General features: G+C 63.7%; 1 protein-coding gene and 1 long non-coding RNA gene across 3 annotated transcripts in view; both read right to left on the reverse strand.

Annotated features, from left to right (window-relative positions):
• Positions 1–412: 412 nt before the first annotated feature.
• LOC136994972 (uncharacterized) lies at positions 413–1,222 on the reverse strand. Its single transcript, XR_010886713.1, has 2 exons — positions 1,090–1,222; positions 413–1,013 (listed from the first exon to the last, which is right to left on the reverse strand). It is a non-coding gene; the product is annotated as an uncharacterized lncRNA (long non-coding RNA).
• Positions 1,223–1,402: 180 nt separating this feature from the next.
• Positions 1,403–13,398, reverse strand: part of ACTN4 (actinin alpha 4) — a 33,580-nt gene continuing 21,584 nt past the window's right edge. Inside the window, exons 6-21 of one of the 2 annotated variants that reach the window (XM_067314505.1) lie at positions 13,012–13,090; positions 12,599–12,680; positions 11,570–11,655; positions 8,218–8,310; positions 7,858–8,088; positions 7,578–7,725; positions 7,204–7,354; positions 5,948–6,056; positions 5,676–5,816; positions 5,192–5,374; positions 4,685–4,819; positions 4,149–4,328; positions 3,561–3,707; positions 3,015–3,095; positions 1,934–2,092; positions 1,403–1,788 (exon numbers count right to left, since the gene is read on the reverse strand). In XM_067314505.1, coding sequence (XP_067170606.1) covers positions 1,630–1,788; positions 1,934–2,092; positions 3,015–3,095; positions 3,561–3,707; positions 4,149–4,328; positions 4,685–4,819; positions 5,192–5,374; positions 5,676–5,816; positions 5,948–6,056; positions 7,204–7,354; positions 7,578–7,725; positions 7,858–8,088; positions 8,218–8,310; positions 11,570–11,655; positions 12,599–12,680; positions 13,012–13,090 — 2,164 coding nt within the window. In that variant the 3' untranslated portion in view covers positions 1,403–1,629. Of the gene's footprint in view, positions 1,789–1,933; positions 2,093–3,014; positions 3,096–3,560; positions 3,708–4,148; positions 4,329–4,684; positions 4,820–5,191; positions 5,375–5,675; positions 5,817–5,947; positions 6,057–7,203; positions 7,355–7,577; positions 7,726–7,857; positions 8,089–8,217; positions 8,311–11,569; positions 11,656–12,148; positions 12,235–12,598; positions 12,681–13,011; positions 13,091–13,398 lie in introns of both variants that reach the window. The other variant, XM_067314504.1, reaches the window with a different exon arrangement.

Genomic DNA, 13,398 nt, shown 5'->3' on the forward strand with positions numbered 1-13,398 from the left:
CCAGGGTCCCATCCTTGTCCTTGTCCCCATCCCGGCTCCACAGCCCGGCCCCGTGGTCCCATCCCCGTCTGTGTCCCCCATCCCATCCCCATGGTCCTGTCCCCATCTCCAGCACAGGTCCACGGTCCCATCCCTGTCCCGCTCTCCATCCTGGCCCTGTACCTGTCCCCATGGTCCCGTCACCATCCCCATCCTTGTCCCCGTCCTGTCCCCATGCTCCTGTCCCCACAGTCTCATCCCTGTCCCCATCCCTGTCCCCATGGTCTCATCCCCATCCCTGTCCCCATGGTCCTGTCCCCACAGTCTCATCCCTGTCCCCATCCCCATGGTCTCATCCCCATCCTGGTCCCCTCCCCGCCAGCGGCTCCCCCCCCTCCGCCAAACCCCGAGACAGAGACGCGGCCCGTCGCCCTTAAAAATATGACACGTTTTATTGCCCTGCGCCGGGGAGCGCGGGGGCCCCGCACGGCGTCCCCAACGTCCCCGCGCGTCCCCAGGCGTCCCCGGGGCCGGCGGTACAGCTCTCCGCAACAACCTCAATTACACAACAAAGAAACCCGGTAACATATGCTGCTAGGTGAATATATATTTATATAATAAATCCGTAAGTTAATAAAGTAAATAGGAACCTCCTTGATTTCCTCGAAAAGAGCGGAATTCTGCGTGTGTGGTTTTGTTTTTTTTCTGTTTTTTTTTTTTTTCTTTTTTAATTTTTGGTCCTCAGAAAAACCTGCTCCAAGGCTGGAGGAAGGTGACGGTGCCGGTGGCGAGGTGCCGCGAAGGCCGGGGCCGGCTCGGCACCTTCCTCCACCAGGAAAGCGCTGCCGGATCAGCCGGAGCGAAGTGCCGCCGGAGCAAGTGGGAGGTCGGGATGGCGCCGAGCGCAGCGACCGTGGGGAAAAGGAAAGTGCCGGTCCGGCCTCGTTTAAACCCGATCCGCCTCCCTCCAAGGGGGTCTCTGCCTCCGACGCGCTTCCCGACAGGTTTTCCGCGGAGACCGGTTGGGATTCGGGCTATGCAGAGGCATAAATTAAAGACACCGGGCAGGAGGGGCCGGGGGGGGGGGGGGAGGCTCCGCTTTAAACATACCGGTCGACAGCAGATTTTTTTTTGTTTGTTTTTTTCTCTTCGTTAAGGTCGTTTGAAAAAATAGAGGGGGATATATTAAAAAAAAATAACCATCATCTGAAGCAGAGCCGCCGGGCGCCTCGAGCCGCCCCCCCCCCCCCCCGCCCCCCCGCCCCAAACCCCGTGCCCCCTGCCAAGAAACCCCAAAGCAAGTAAAGGTGAGACCCCCCCCCCCCGCCCCCGTTTCGAGCCCCGTCCCCCCCGCGCGAGCCCCTCTCAACGCCTAACCGAGCAAGAAGTGGGGAAACGGAAACCAAAAAAAAATAAAATAAAATAATCGTTGCATAGGTAACGTGGTCGATATAATATAGGCGATAACCGGAAGGTAGGCGAGCGCCCTGGCGCGAGCGGGGGCGGCTTTCGGCGCCCGGCGCGAGGGGAGGGAGCGGCTTCGGGGCGGTGGGGGGGGGGGGGGAGGCGCGAGCGGAGATGCGGGGCGCGGGGAGCCGGGGCTCGGCCGCCGCCACGAAGCGCCAGCGCTCGGTGCTGCCGTCGGCCGCCTCACAGGTCGCTCTCGCCGTACAGCGCCGTGGAGAAGGACTTGTAGTCGAGGGCCCCGGGGGCGGCGTCGGGGCCCTGGTAGGGGGCCATGCGGGCGATGCAGTACTCGGCCTGGTCCGGCGGCAGCTCTCGTCTCAGCTCCTCGGCCGTGATGTAGTTCTGCGGCGGGGAAAGGAGGATGGGGGAAGAGCTGAGGGGGCGGCCGGCAGAACCGCTTCCGGCTCCGGGTTGCGCCTTCGCGTCGCTCGGGTTCGCTTGGGGCTCCGTAGCGCCCCGGGCGCGAGCGTGTTCCCCTCCCGCTCACCTTGTCCCCAGCAAGGACCTTGAAGGAGGCGATGACCTGGTCGGCCGTGTCCGTGTCGGTCGTTTCCCGGGACATGAAGTCGATGAAAGCCTGGAAGGTGACGATCCCGCTGTTGTTGGGATCCACGACGCTCATTATCCGGTTGAACTCGGCGTCGCCCTGCGAGAAGGAGGAGGAGGAGGAGGAGGAGAGGGGAAGGAGGCAGGTCAGCGGTGAGCGGAGCGTGCACGGCTACGACCCGCCCCGCGTCCGCCTTCTGCCGCGAGCTAATCCGCATCCGAGAGCCGGGCGAATCCGCTCCCTGTCCCCCAGGGGAGACCTCTCCGAAGGCGAATCCCTCTCTGCTCTGGCGGGGCAGGAGAGAGACGCCGGCGGCATGGCGGACTCCCGCTTCGGAAGCGTCCGCGCTCAGCCCTCGAGCGGGAGCTGCCTCCGCCCAGGAAGCGGGAGGGCTCCGGCTGCTCCGGCAACGGAGCCGTTCCCCACCTGCGGCCCTTTTCCCCCGCCTTGTCCCAAGCCGGCGCAGCGGGGCGCCAGCACCCACCGCAGCCCCTCGGGCGGACGGAAAGGAGAAGATCAGAAAGGGAAAAGCAGGCAGAGGGAAAAAGGGGGAAGTAGCCGAGAGCGTACCAGGCTGTATCCCGTGGAGATAAGGAGAGCTCGGAAGTCATCCGTGTCCATGCTTCCTGTGCGCTTCTATTCCGAGAGGTTGACAGAGGAGGAAGAGAAGGGAGAGCCAGCCACCAAGGGCAGAGACGGGCAGCGCATGCAGAGACAGGCGGGAAGAGAGGACGGAAAAGCCCAGGAGGGCAGCGGGGGGGGGTGAAAGGAGGAGAAAAACAGGCAGATTCAGTCAAAGGAGGCATTTTGGAACGTCGATGCAGTGCACCAAGGAACAGGGGAGAGGAGCCGAACAGGAAAATCCAGCACGGACACGGGCAATGGGGCGGCGGAGGGAGGAAGGAAGGGGCGGGGGGGGGGGGGAGGAAGGGCCACAAGATGGGGGTGAAGGAAGAGAGAAAGGCGAGAGGTTAACGGCGGCGGCGGCGGTCGCGAGCTGCGCGGCGGCCCGGCTCGGTACCTGTCTGTCGTTTTCCACATCGTATCCCAAGCTGATGAGGCAGGCTTTGAACTCCTCCGGTCCCAGGGAACCGCCGTGGTCCTGCGCCACGCGGGGCCCGGGGGCGGCAGCGTGGCGAGGAGCCGCGCCGGGAGGCGGACGACGACGCGCGCGGTGGCGGCAGCGGGAGAGGGGGGGCAGGAGACATGCACCAGCGGGGAGGGATGGAGGGAAAAACACTCCGTTAGTGGCGCGCGCCGTGGGCTCCGCCGCCGCCCGCCTGCTTCCCCCGGCGCCTCGCTGGGGCCGGGGCGCGAACTGGGGGGGGCCGCGGCGCGTCAAGGGCTTCCTCCCCGCACCAGGGAATTTCAGGGCAACGGGGGGGAGAAAAAGAAACGGCCCCGGTCTCGCTGCTGCCGGAAGAGCAGAGCGGCTTTAGGGGAACGCGGGCTGGCGCGGCAGCTCGCTCCGCGCTGCCCGAGGGGGAAGGCGGTGGAGGGACAAGTCGCACGGAAGGGACTTTTCTGCAGTCGGCCGCGGTCCCGGCGCGCTCGAGCTCGCGGGTACCTTGTCGAAGTGGTTGAAGGAAGCCCTGAACTCCTGCATCTGCTCCTGGCTGATGCCCTTGGCGTCGCGCGTCAGGATCTGGTTCTCCACCTCGTTGATGGTGCGGGCGATGGTGGTGAGGAGCTGCTCCCAGCCCACGCGGATGTGCTGCGGGAGGCGAGGGGCACGCTCAGAGGGGCGAGCGCGGGGGGCACGCCGCTTGACGAGGCCGGGCGAGCGCCTCGGCACCGCGACAGCCACTTTCACCGGAGCCGATCGGCAGAGCGAGAGTCACCGGACGGGAAGCGACTAACGCCGATACCGTGGCGAGGCTCAAGGGCTGGAAGCCAACCGCCAAGCTGGAAGGCTCCAGCATCCCCGACTCTCGCTGCCCCCCCCCCCCCCCGAGTCGAGGCTTCGCAAGGGTCTTCCTAGAAGTGACACCGACCCCTCTCCCGCCTCGGCCTGGCTGGGCACACGCCAGGGCTGCCTGGACGGGGTAGCTGAGCTCAGACTCAGCTCTAGAGCGAAGGCTCAGGCCTCTCTGCGCTCCCGCTTGCAGCCCTCCGCGTTTCGGACGCGCCGGGGATCAGGGCGAAGGGCACCCACCTCCATGGTGTAGTTGGTGTGCTTGTTGTCGAAGATGAGCGCCTCCTGAATGAGCTGGTGCTGCTGCTCCAGCAGGTCGATGTTGGGTTTGTAGTCCACGATGCTCTGCTCGTACTGCTTGAGGTGGTTGAGCTGGTCCTCCAGCGTGCCGTTCATCTCGATGGAGATGCGCCCGATCTCCTGGGGCAGAGGAGCAAAGCCCGGCCGGGCCGGCTCAGGGAGAGGGGCAGCTGGGTTGCCGCGGCGCGGCCACGAGGAAGCCGCCGGCAGGCTCTGCTCCGAGCCGCGCGCCGGGGCTCGGCCCCAGGTAGCCGCCCGCGGCTCCGTGGGCCGATTTTCTCCGCCGATTCGCCGTTCGCAGCTGTGCTTTCTCAAGCCAGCGCGCGCCGGGGAGGCCGCACCGACAGCCAGCTCTCCTCGCGGGGGGGTTTAGCCCTCGGCGGAGCGCGAGCCCTCTCGACGGCAGATGGCACTCCAACTCCAGCGGCGCCCACCAGCCGCCGGATAACCAGCACCCGCCGGGGTCCAGCCCTTACCTCCATCTTGGTCTGGATCCAGGGTCCCACGATGTTGGCCTGGCTGGCGAACTGCCGCCGTAGGTGCTCGTTGGACTGCTGCTTGCTCTGCTCGTCGAGCAGGGCATGGTCCCTCTTGGGCACCAGCTGCTGGACCTGCGCGGAACCGGGAACGGTGCTGGAAAACCCATCGGCCCCCCCCCTGCGGCGCGGGGCGGACGGGAGCACACGGCGGCAGGGACAGGCCCTCTTTGCCAGGGCGGCTATTTTGGGAAGGCTGCAGGAAGGCACGGCCATAAAACCTCCGGAGTGCAGCTAGTCCGGGCGCAATGATGATAGGAAACGGTTTCTGGAGCCTGCAGCCGTCTGCTCTGCCGGTGGAGCAGGGAGGCCGCTGCCCTTGAGCAGATCCCTCTGCTGCCGGGGTGTTTTAACCCGACCCCCTTCGGCATTTCAAACAGCAACGGCAGCTCGTTTTTGCAGCCGGGACTTCTGCGATCGGGGCTGTCCGCAGCAAGGGGCGCTTACCCGCTCCCACTTGGAGTTGATGATCTGCGGGGTGACGGAAGTGTAAGGGTTATTCCCGGAGAGCTTGATGCTGTTGAAGTCTGCGATCCTCTGCGCCTCCCTCTGGATGCCCAGGATGGCTTCGCGCTCCTTGTCAGCATCGGGCAGGGTGGATTTGAACTGGTCGTGAGCCGCAATCAGTCCCTGCGAGAGACGGGATCCACATTAGAGCGCTGGAGATGGTGCCGGAGCACCGCGTGGTGGAGCTGGCTTCAGCAGGTGAGGCACTGGAAGGCCTGGGGACCTCAGGGCCCCTTCGAGGATGATTTTATACCTGCTCACACGAGCATCTTTCCACTGAGGACGAGCTCTCTGGGTCTTACAGACCCCAAAGCTCACGGCAGCATGGAAAGGCGGCAGAGAAGCCACCTCAGAACACGAGACAAATGCGCCTGCCGAAAGCCGAAGGCTACGGAGCCTCCTCCTGTCTCCTCCGGCCTCCTACCTCGATCTCCTCGATGGTGTGGACGATGAACATGTCCTGAAGGTCTTCCATGGCGCTCTCCATCCAGTTGTTGAAGGGGGCTGCCCTCTTCGCGTACTCGAGGTGCAGCTCATCGATCGTTTCCAGCTGCTTCTCTGTTTTCTGCGGGAAGGAGGCACACGGATGGGCCGAGTTAGGAACAGACGAACCTCCCCGGCAGCAGGCGACGGTGGTGCAGCCTCCTCTGCCGCGATTCGGGGCAGGGAGCCAGCGAGCAGGCAGGTTTGATTTACCTCGAGGGCCTCTCTCCTACTGTGGGTCAAGGAACCCAGGACGTCCCATTGGTCACAGATCTTCTGGCACCGGGCGTTCACGCTGGGAGAGTCGTAGTAATCCAGCTCGCTTTAGCGGGGCAAAGGGAAGAGAAGCACAGGGGTGAGGACGCAAGAGGACGTGGGGGGCTGCGGAGACCGCGGCTGCGAGGAGACGCCCCGTCCGCTCCCGCTGCTTCGGGACAGGCTCCGCTCTCCCGCCTCGCTCCCGTCTCCCGTTCGTGGCCGGCCACGGCCTCCCTGGGGGACGCGCTCCACCGCGAGCGGCCCCTTCCCGCAGCCCCTGCAGAGCCTCGCGAGGAGCCGAGCGGGACGAGCCCCGGGCGCGCGCTGGGCTCGCTCTCCACCACCCGCGGCTCTCGGGTTTCTAGCAGCGCTGCCGGCCGCCAGCGCCCGTCCCAGACGCTTTGCGGAAAAGGCCAAGGAACAAGAGCGAGAACGATGGCCAGGAGGCAGCGGGGGAGCTGGGGAGAGCAGCGGGACGGCCCGCGGGCACCCCGGGAGCCCAGCTGCAGGACGGTTACACGCACGCCGCCAAGGCGGCTCCGGGACGCTTTTAAAGCCCCGCGCGCACGGCGGCGGCTCCTGCGCGAGCCGGCCCGGCTCCTCCGCCCCTGCCGGCCTCCGCAGGTTTTCCATGAAGTAATGCTCGGAGCCGGCGCGTCCCTGTTTCCCAGCTTCTCGGCTACTCGAGCCGCTGGAATAAGGGCTCCATTCATGGCTTCGCCCTGCCTTCGGCTTTCAGTGTACTAATTGTGTGCAAGTTTATCTGGCTGGAAAAAATAAAAAAAGGCGCGCGGCTCCCTGGAAGCCCTTACAATAACTGTATTCTGGCGGCGCAGCAAGCGGAGGGGGAAGGGAAGGGGCAGAACAATAGGGGCACTGTGCGGGCGAGGGGGCCGCCGCCTCGGCGCTCGCGGGCGATGCGCCCTCCAGGTTCGGCTCGGAGGCCGCCAGCAGCCAAAAGGCCCGGAGAAAAGGCTCGCGCCTCGACCGAAAAGCGTCGCGGCGCCGCGGGGTAGCGCCAGGCAGGCAGCAAAAAGGGCGCCGGGGCGGGAGCAAAAGCCGCCGTTTGCAGCCCGGGGCGGTGGGGAAAGAAGAGGCGCGCTGAGCTTCAGCTGCAGGAGGGTCCCCGCAGCGGGCGCAGGGGAAGGGGAGCGGAGCGGGTTTCGGTTTTGCGGCAGGGGGAAGCCCAGGGGGGAGGAGGGCGGACGTACTTGAGCTCCTGCGCGATGGCGGCGATCTGCTCCACGCGGTCCTGGTGGGCTGCCAGGTCGCTCTCGAAGGCCTCGTGCTTCCTGATGAGGGCTTTGATGTCCGACAGGGTGGCCGTCTCGTAGTCCTTCTGCTTCAGCATGGCCTCCTTGCCTAGGAAGAGGAGGACGGCGGCGGTCAGCTCCCCCCAGCCGGAGCGGGGCAGGGCAGAGCACTCCGTCCCCCTTTGCACGCGCTAGGACGGGCACCAGGGAACCGCCGGGGGCAATTGTGCCCACGTCAGCTTCTTGGCAGGCCGGTCCAGTCCAAAGCAGTGCATCTGCCCCCCCACAACCCCCCCAAAAAAAGGTCCGTCCGCCCCCTCAAAAGCAGCTACCTTCAGTCCAGGACTCGTGGATGGACGCCTTCTGCCTGAACTTCTCGGCCAGGTGGTCGAGCCGCTCCAGCCGCCGGATCTCGTTCAGCAGCCACTCCTCGTAGCCCTTCTCCGCCTGCTCTAAGTGCTGCCAGCCGTTGTTGATGTCCTGCGGGGCAGAGCAGGAGGGCGCGGGGCATTGGCGGGCGCCCGCGCGGAGGACGAGGCGGCCCGGAGGCGCGCGGCCACCCTCCGGCTCCCCGTCCTCCTCGCGGGGCGGCCGACCCCAGGGGCTGCTTACCGAGACCATCTTCCCCTCCGAGGGCATGAAAGCAGGCCTGTTGCTCAGCCTGAGTTTCGTCTGCAAGGTGTTGAAGTTGATCTCCAGCTGGCATTTCTCCTGCACTTTGGGAGGCTTGTGGATACGCCGGTAGTCGCGGAAGTCCTCCAGCTTCTGCTGCATCTCCTGGATGGTCTTCTGGGGGCTGCGGTCTTCCAGCCAGGGGATAGTGCGCTTAATCCACTCCAGCAGCTGTGGGGGGGGGGAAAAGGGGATTTGCTCAGTTGAGGGCAGGGAATAGCGGCCAGGGCTGTATCCGCCGCTGGTTTTAGGGGGAAGGAAGGCAAAGCGCGGGAGCCGCTGTGCGAGGAGGGGGCTTACGTCGGAAGCTAGTTTCTCGTAGTCCTCCATGAGGTGCTCGTTCTCCTGGTTCACAGCCAGCACTTTGCAGATGCGGTTCGCCGCCGTCTCGGCCTAGAGGGGAAAGAGCAGCCCAAGGGGGTAAGTCGGGCCCATCTGCCGCGCGGCAAGGCACGAGGGGCCGCGGCGCCCCGACCCGCGCGGCCCCTGCCCGGCTGAGCGAGCGCCCGAAGCCGGCTCTGCCCGAGCAGCTTTCCGGGGATTTTATCCAGCAGCGTTTGGCAGCAGCAGCTTTACCTGGAAGGAGGTTGAGAGCTTCCTGCCTTCCCAGCGGGGCCCTGCCGGCAGCCAGGCTCGGGGCTGAGGCTGCCCCGGCCCCGGCACGGCGCTACCACCCCGGGGCACCGCTCTGCGCCTGCCGCGGCTCGCGCGCAGCCCGTCTCCGCCACCTCCGCCTGCAGCTTTCGGCTCCGGCATCGCAAGCAACGCCTTGCGAAGGGCTTTGCGGAAAAGGCAAGCTCAGGTTGTGAGCGCCGGAGCGCCGAGGGACGGGGCCGCGGCAAGCCGGCGGCGGTCGGGAGCGGAGCCCACGCTTCCTTCCTGCTGCCGCCTTGGTAGTTTTTCTTCCATTTTCCCCCTTGCCCCGCTGCAAGCACAGCTCGCTTTCGGGATGGGGGCGCCTGGCCGCAGGGCGCCGGCGCTGGTTCGGGCAGACCGAAAGCCGCTGGGAGGGCACAGCCCTTCCCCAGCGCCCGCGGACCCGTGTGGAGCTCTTTGCCGACGGCAACGCTCGCGAGCGCCCGGATAACAGCACGGCACCCGGCCCGGCTGCCGGGGCTGCGGTGCTGGGAGCCATCCGTCCGCCGCGGAGGCCTCGGCCCGTGCCGTTTCCCACTGCCTCAGTGGGATGCAAGCCCGGGAGCCGGCGCCTGGGGGCCGCTCCGCAGCACATCCGCAGCTGCGGCTTTGACCCGAGCGCTCCCCGAGCGGATGCCCTCGGCAAGCGCAAGCCGCAGTGGTTTCCTCCGAGCAAGTAGCTCCAGCTCCCCTCACGCTGCCCCGGTCGGGCTTTTACCGGGATCTAAGCACCATCCTCCAGGCTCCCGCTCTTCCGTGCAGGCAGATCCTCGCTCCGCACTGGGTGGGAGGGTGAGGAATAGGCGGAGGCAGAAAAGCAAGCCTGCGGATCGAGTACCTCGGCAGGCAGCACAGAAAGAGTCCGAGGAGAGGAGGCGAAAGCCAGGCACCCGCAGAACTAGCGAGGAGGGTCTACAGAAGGACGGGGAGAGGAAAAACAGAGCTGGGGAAACGAGTCGCCACAGAAGGGGGGGGAAACAAAAACCAAACCCAACAACGAGAAACCAAACCCGAGACATCAGGAGCCTGAAAGCCTTCAAGGAAAAAGCACAAGCGCCAGCAGCTGGCATTCAGAGCTGTGCTGCTCCGGGCACCGCTTAGCCGTGTTAACCATGCTCCCGGCGGACCCAGAGTGCGGCACGCGCCGGCGGGGCAGAGAGCAGCACGTGCTCCCGAAGCTGGCAAACAGCAGCCGATGCGGAGAACCTGCCAGCTGCCCTCCGAAGGGCCGGGAGCTCGCGAAGGACAACAAAAGCGACCGGCCAGGCCACGATTTCGCACGGTCCAGCTGCCTGGGGGGAGGCCGTGGGAAGCGCTAAGCCGTAGGGGAGAAACGCCTGTCCGGATGGGTGCTGCAAAACGCTGGCTAACGAACCAGGCAAGCGATTCCGGCCCAGCGACGGGTTTACGCTGCCGGCCAACAAACGAATCCCAACCTTTAACAACCACCTCCGCAGCCGACCGGGACCTAGGGCTGCCGGGAAATCAGCCGGCATGAAAAGCGCTGGGCCGGCACCCGACGCGCAGCTGTCAGGGTCTGCGGCGGGGCGAGCGTGTCGGCCGCGCGGGGAGCCAGGATTTTTGCCTTTGGGGTTTGCTCCGCAGAGCAAACGGCTTCCCAAAGCTCGGCCCAGAGGGGGCAGCGATTGCCAAGGGGCCGCGTCCAAAAACAGGGGAGCAGCTCCCTCGTCCCAGAGCCGGGCAGCAAGACCAGGCCAAGGGAGAAGGGCTTGAGCACGGTTCAGCTGCAATAACCCGACCGTGTCTAACGGATCCAGATCCAACGGCAAAGATTCCCGCAGTTAGCAGCAGGTGCCTTAAGCGCGCAGGCGAGCTGGGTGCTTCCGGGGGCCGGAGAGCAGGGAAAGGAAAGCACGGCTGCAAAGTCGCGTTAGAGCGACTAACAAGCCCCAAGATGACAGGATTTGTACCAGAGGAGAGGTCCGACAAGCCTCTGACCGAGGTCTCCGGCCAGCACGGAGCTGCGGAGACCACGGGCTCTCCTCTCCCCCAGCCCTTTGCTCTGCGAGTCCTCTGAGGCGCCTGAGCCGATCTAAAACAGCACCCAGAGCTCTCGTAAGCCCAGACTGCGCTGAAGAGGGCTGGAAACGCAGGTCATTATAGACTGCGACTCCTGGAACTGTTACCCAGGTTACCTACGGTCCCGCAAGGTGGCAAAAGTCAAGCTACGCTCAACCGGGAAAAGACTTTTCCAGCTGGTTTTCAGCATTACTGAATGCGGCTGAAAGAGAAAGGGGGAGGCTGCGGGAAAGGAAGAAAAGCAGCGGGGCTAACCCGCAGGGACGGGAGCACAAGACACGCTCCCGTCAAAGAGCCGCCCGCACACAGCTCTCGTAATGAGCCTCGGGCGGATTTCCCCAGCGTTAATGCATCCAGCCGCAGCGTTCGCCGCCACTACTATTTTTCATTGAAAAAACAGCCTGAAATTGGAGAGAGCTGTGCTGAACGTCTCCCACCGCAGTCGCTGGCAGGTTTCTGTCGCAGTTTGAGCTGAGCTCCGGGGCGCTTAATGCGGCAGCGTGCATCCCAGGGCGCCTTCAGCCCCACGGCCCACAGCTCGCCTGCTCCCCGCGCTCCCTCCTCGCTCGGCTACGGGCAGGAACAGCCCCGGCTGCCGGACGCGGGGCAAGGCAGCCTCTTTAGGAAGAAAGCTAGGGAGCTTCGCTACGCCTGCTCCTTCCACCTCCCTTCGCACTGTGTTTAACCGCTGCGGCAGGGCCACGGCTGGAGCGGAGACGCCGGCTCTCCTACTGCTCTCCGCCGCAGCCGCAAGGAGGGAGAGCTTAGGAACGAGCCCGGGTTTTGCTCTTAGGAGGGACACACACGCTCTGTTCTTCTCCTGGCCGAAGCAGAGGTAAGGCTGCTCTCGTTTTTACGGTTCAAGAAGCCGTGCAGCAGCGTAACAAGCTTCCGGAAGTGGAAGGCACAAGGTTAGTAGCGGTTCAACCCCAGTCACCTACAGCAGCAGCACGCAGCTCCACCCAGCAAAGCTCACCTTTTGAGCCCCCGAGAAAGCGTGGTAGAAGCAGGAAACGTATGTCATGATGGCCTTCTCATCGGGCCTGAGAGTGCCTACAATATCTGCGCAGAGAGAAAGGGAGGAGAAAGGGTGAAGGAGCAGCACGGGAATCTCCAAACCCCTCGAGCATGCAGCGGAGGGGAACAAGCGCTTGCTTGGGACCGGAATCCAAACCGGAGCTGGCTGACGGGGGGTGTTTTTGCTGCTGTGCTTCCTTTGCTTTACAGCCCAGCCTCTTTCAGAGCGCTGAGGCCTTGTTTTCGAGACGTTAGTTACCAAGTTGCGTCAGGCAGCGTCCCGGAGCTTGCAGAAGTTTGCTGGTGCCCCGGGTTATTACCAGATTGGCGCTCTGCCCGTCACTTGGCCTAGCTGCTCTGGTGTGAAATTACAGATAGAATCAGGGAAGCCAAGCAGCTTTTTAAACCCGCGTGAACAAACTGAGGTTTGGTTCCCGGTCAACGAGAGACAACGGCCATCTGAAAGAGAAGTCGAATGAGTGTAGGATGCCGCAGTTGGGAAATGTTACAGCAAGATGGACACAGCCGCCTCCGGTACCTTCTGAGCCCCAGAAAAGGCATGGTAGAAGCTTGACACATAGGTCATGATGGCTTTCTCGTCAGGGCGGGCTGTGTTGACAATGTCTGCAAGTGAACGACAAGGGTTAGATCGAGAAGGGGGTGCTCGCTTCCTAACGTGAGCCAGACTCGCTCACCAAGCTGCGTCTAGCGCCACGTCTAGAAGCCAGCTCTTCTTTACGCTGGAATCCCACAAACAAGCAGCTCTTAAAAGCCAGCTAAATACACCTGTACAGGCAGAAGAGCGGGTTAAAAACAGGTCCCATTACATTAAACGACCTCCCCCCGAACCCTGAGCAAGGCTGGCCACCAGCGTATTGTCTTGGCGCCTGAAGGGGGAGATTTTCCATCAGAACTTGGACATTAATCGTACGTGGAGGGAGTCGCCCTTCGGCAGCAAGTTAAAGCTTGAAGTGCCCGGACAGCTTACCCTCCGCATCCAACATCTTGGGGATGTCCAGGTATTTCTCTGCCACTTCAAAGGCGTTGTTCAGATTTGTCACAGGGTCGTCCTAGAAAGAGGGGGAAAAAAGCTACTGAAGGGCCCGTCCAAGCGGATCACGGCTTCAAAAAGCATAGAAGTGTCGCAACAGCTTGGCCGCACGCATCCCTAATCCAGAGATCACCCAGGAAGCAGCAGCTATTTTCTGAATCCCTATCGGTTTCCCATTCCTGCTTCACAGAGAAGACGCAGAGGAAGTTTTCGGATTTGCCAGTCTGTCCGTCTGCTGCTGAGGCGGTGAGGCAGGTGGACTGAAGGGCAACTATGCTTCTCCGTCAGCTCAAAACTCAGTATTCGGGGGAGAAAAGCAGCAGAGAGGCTGTACTACCGCAGAGCTTTACCTTTCTGAGCTTGTCATATTCAATGAGCTCGGGTCGGTGCCTGTGGATCAAGGCATTGAAAGCAAGACCATCTTTCCAGCTGCAAGAGAGGAGGAGAGAGTGAGACTGCTGTTGCAGGGCAGGGGTTAAATTCACGCTGCCGACGACGATCGCGGAGCGCTGCGTAAAGGGTCCCCTGACACCCCCCTCCTGTCTCGGCCCTTCTACTGCGAATTAGTAAACTGGGGGGAAAGGTATAAATCGTGCATCTTCCTCAGATCTAGCCTTGAAAACCTCTCCTGGAAAGGCAGCCCAGAGAAGGGGCAGAGATTTCAGACTAACTGCAGCAAAAACACATGGGAGTTGCATTTTCCCTGCCAGCTGAGCCATGCCGAAAGCTTCTCCAGA

The sequence above is a fragment of the Apteryx mantelli genome, chromosome 35, assembly GCF_036417845.1.
Source record: "Apteryx mantelli isolate bAptMan1 chromosome 35, bAptMan1.hap1, whole genome shotgun sequence".
NCBI classification, from domain to species: Eukaryota; Metazoa; Chordata; class Aves; order Apterygiformes; family Apterygidae; genus Apteryx; species Apteryx mantelli.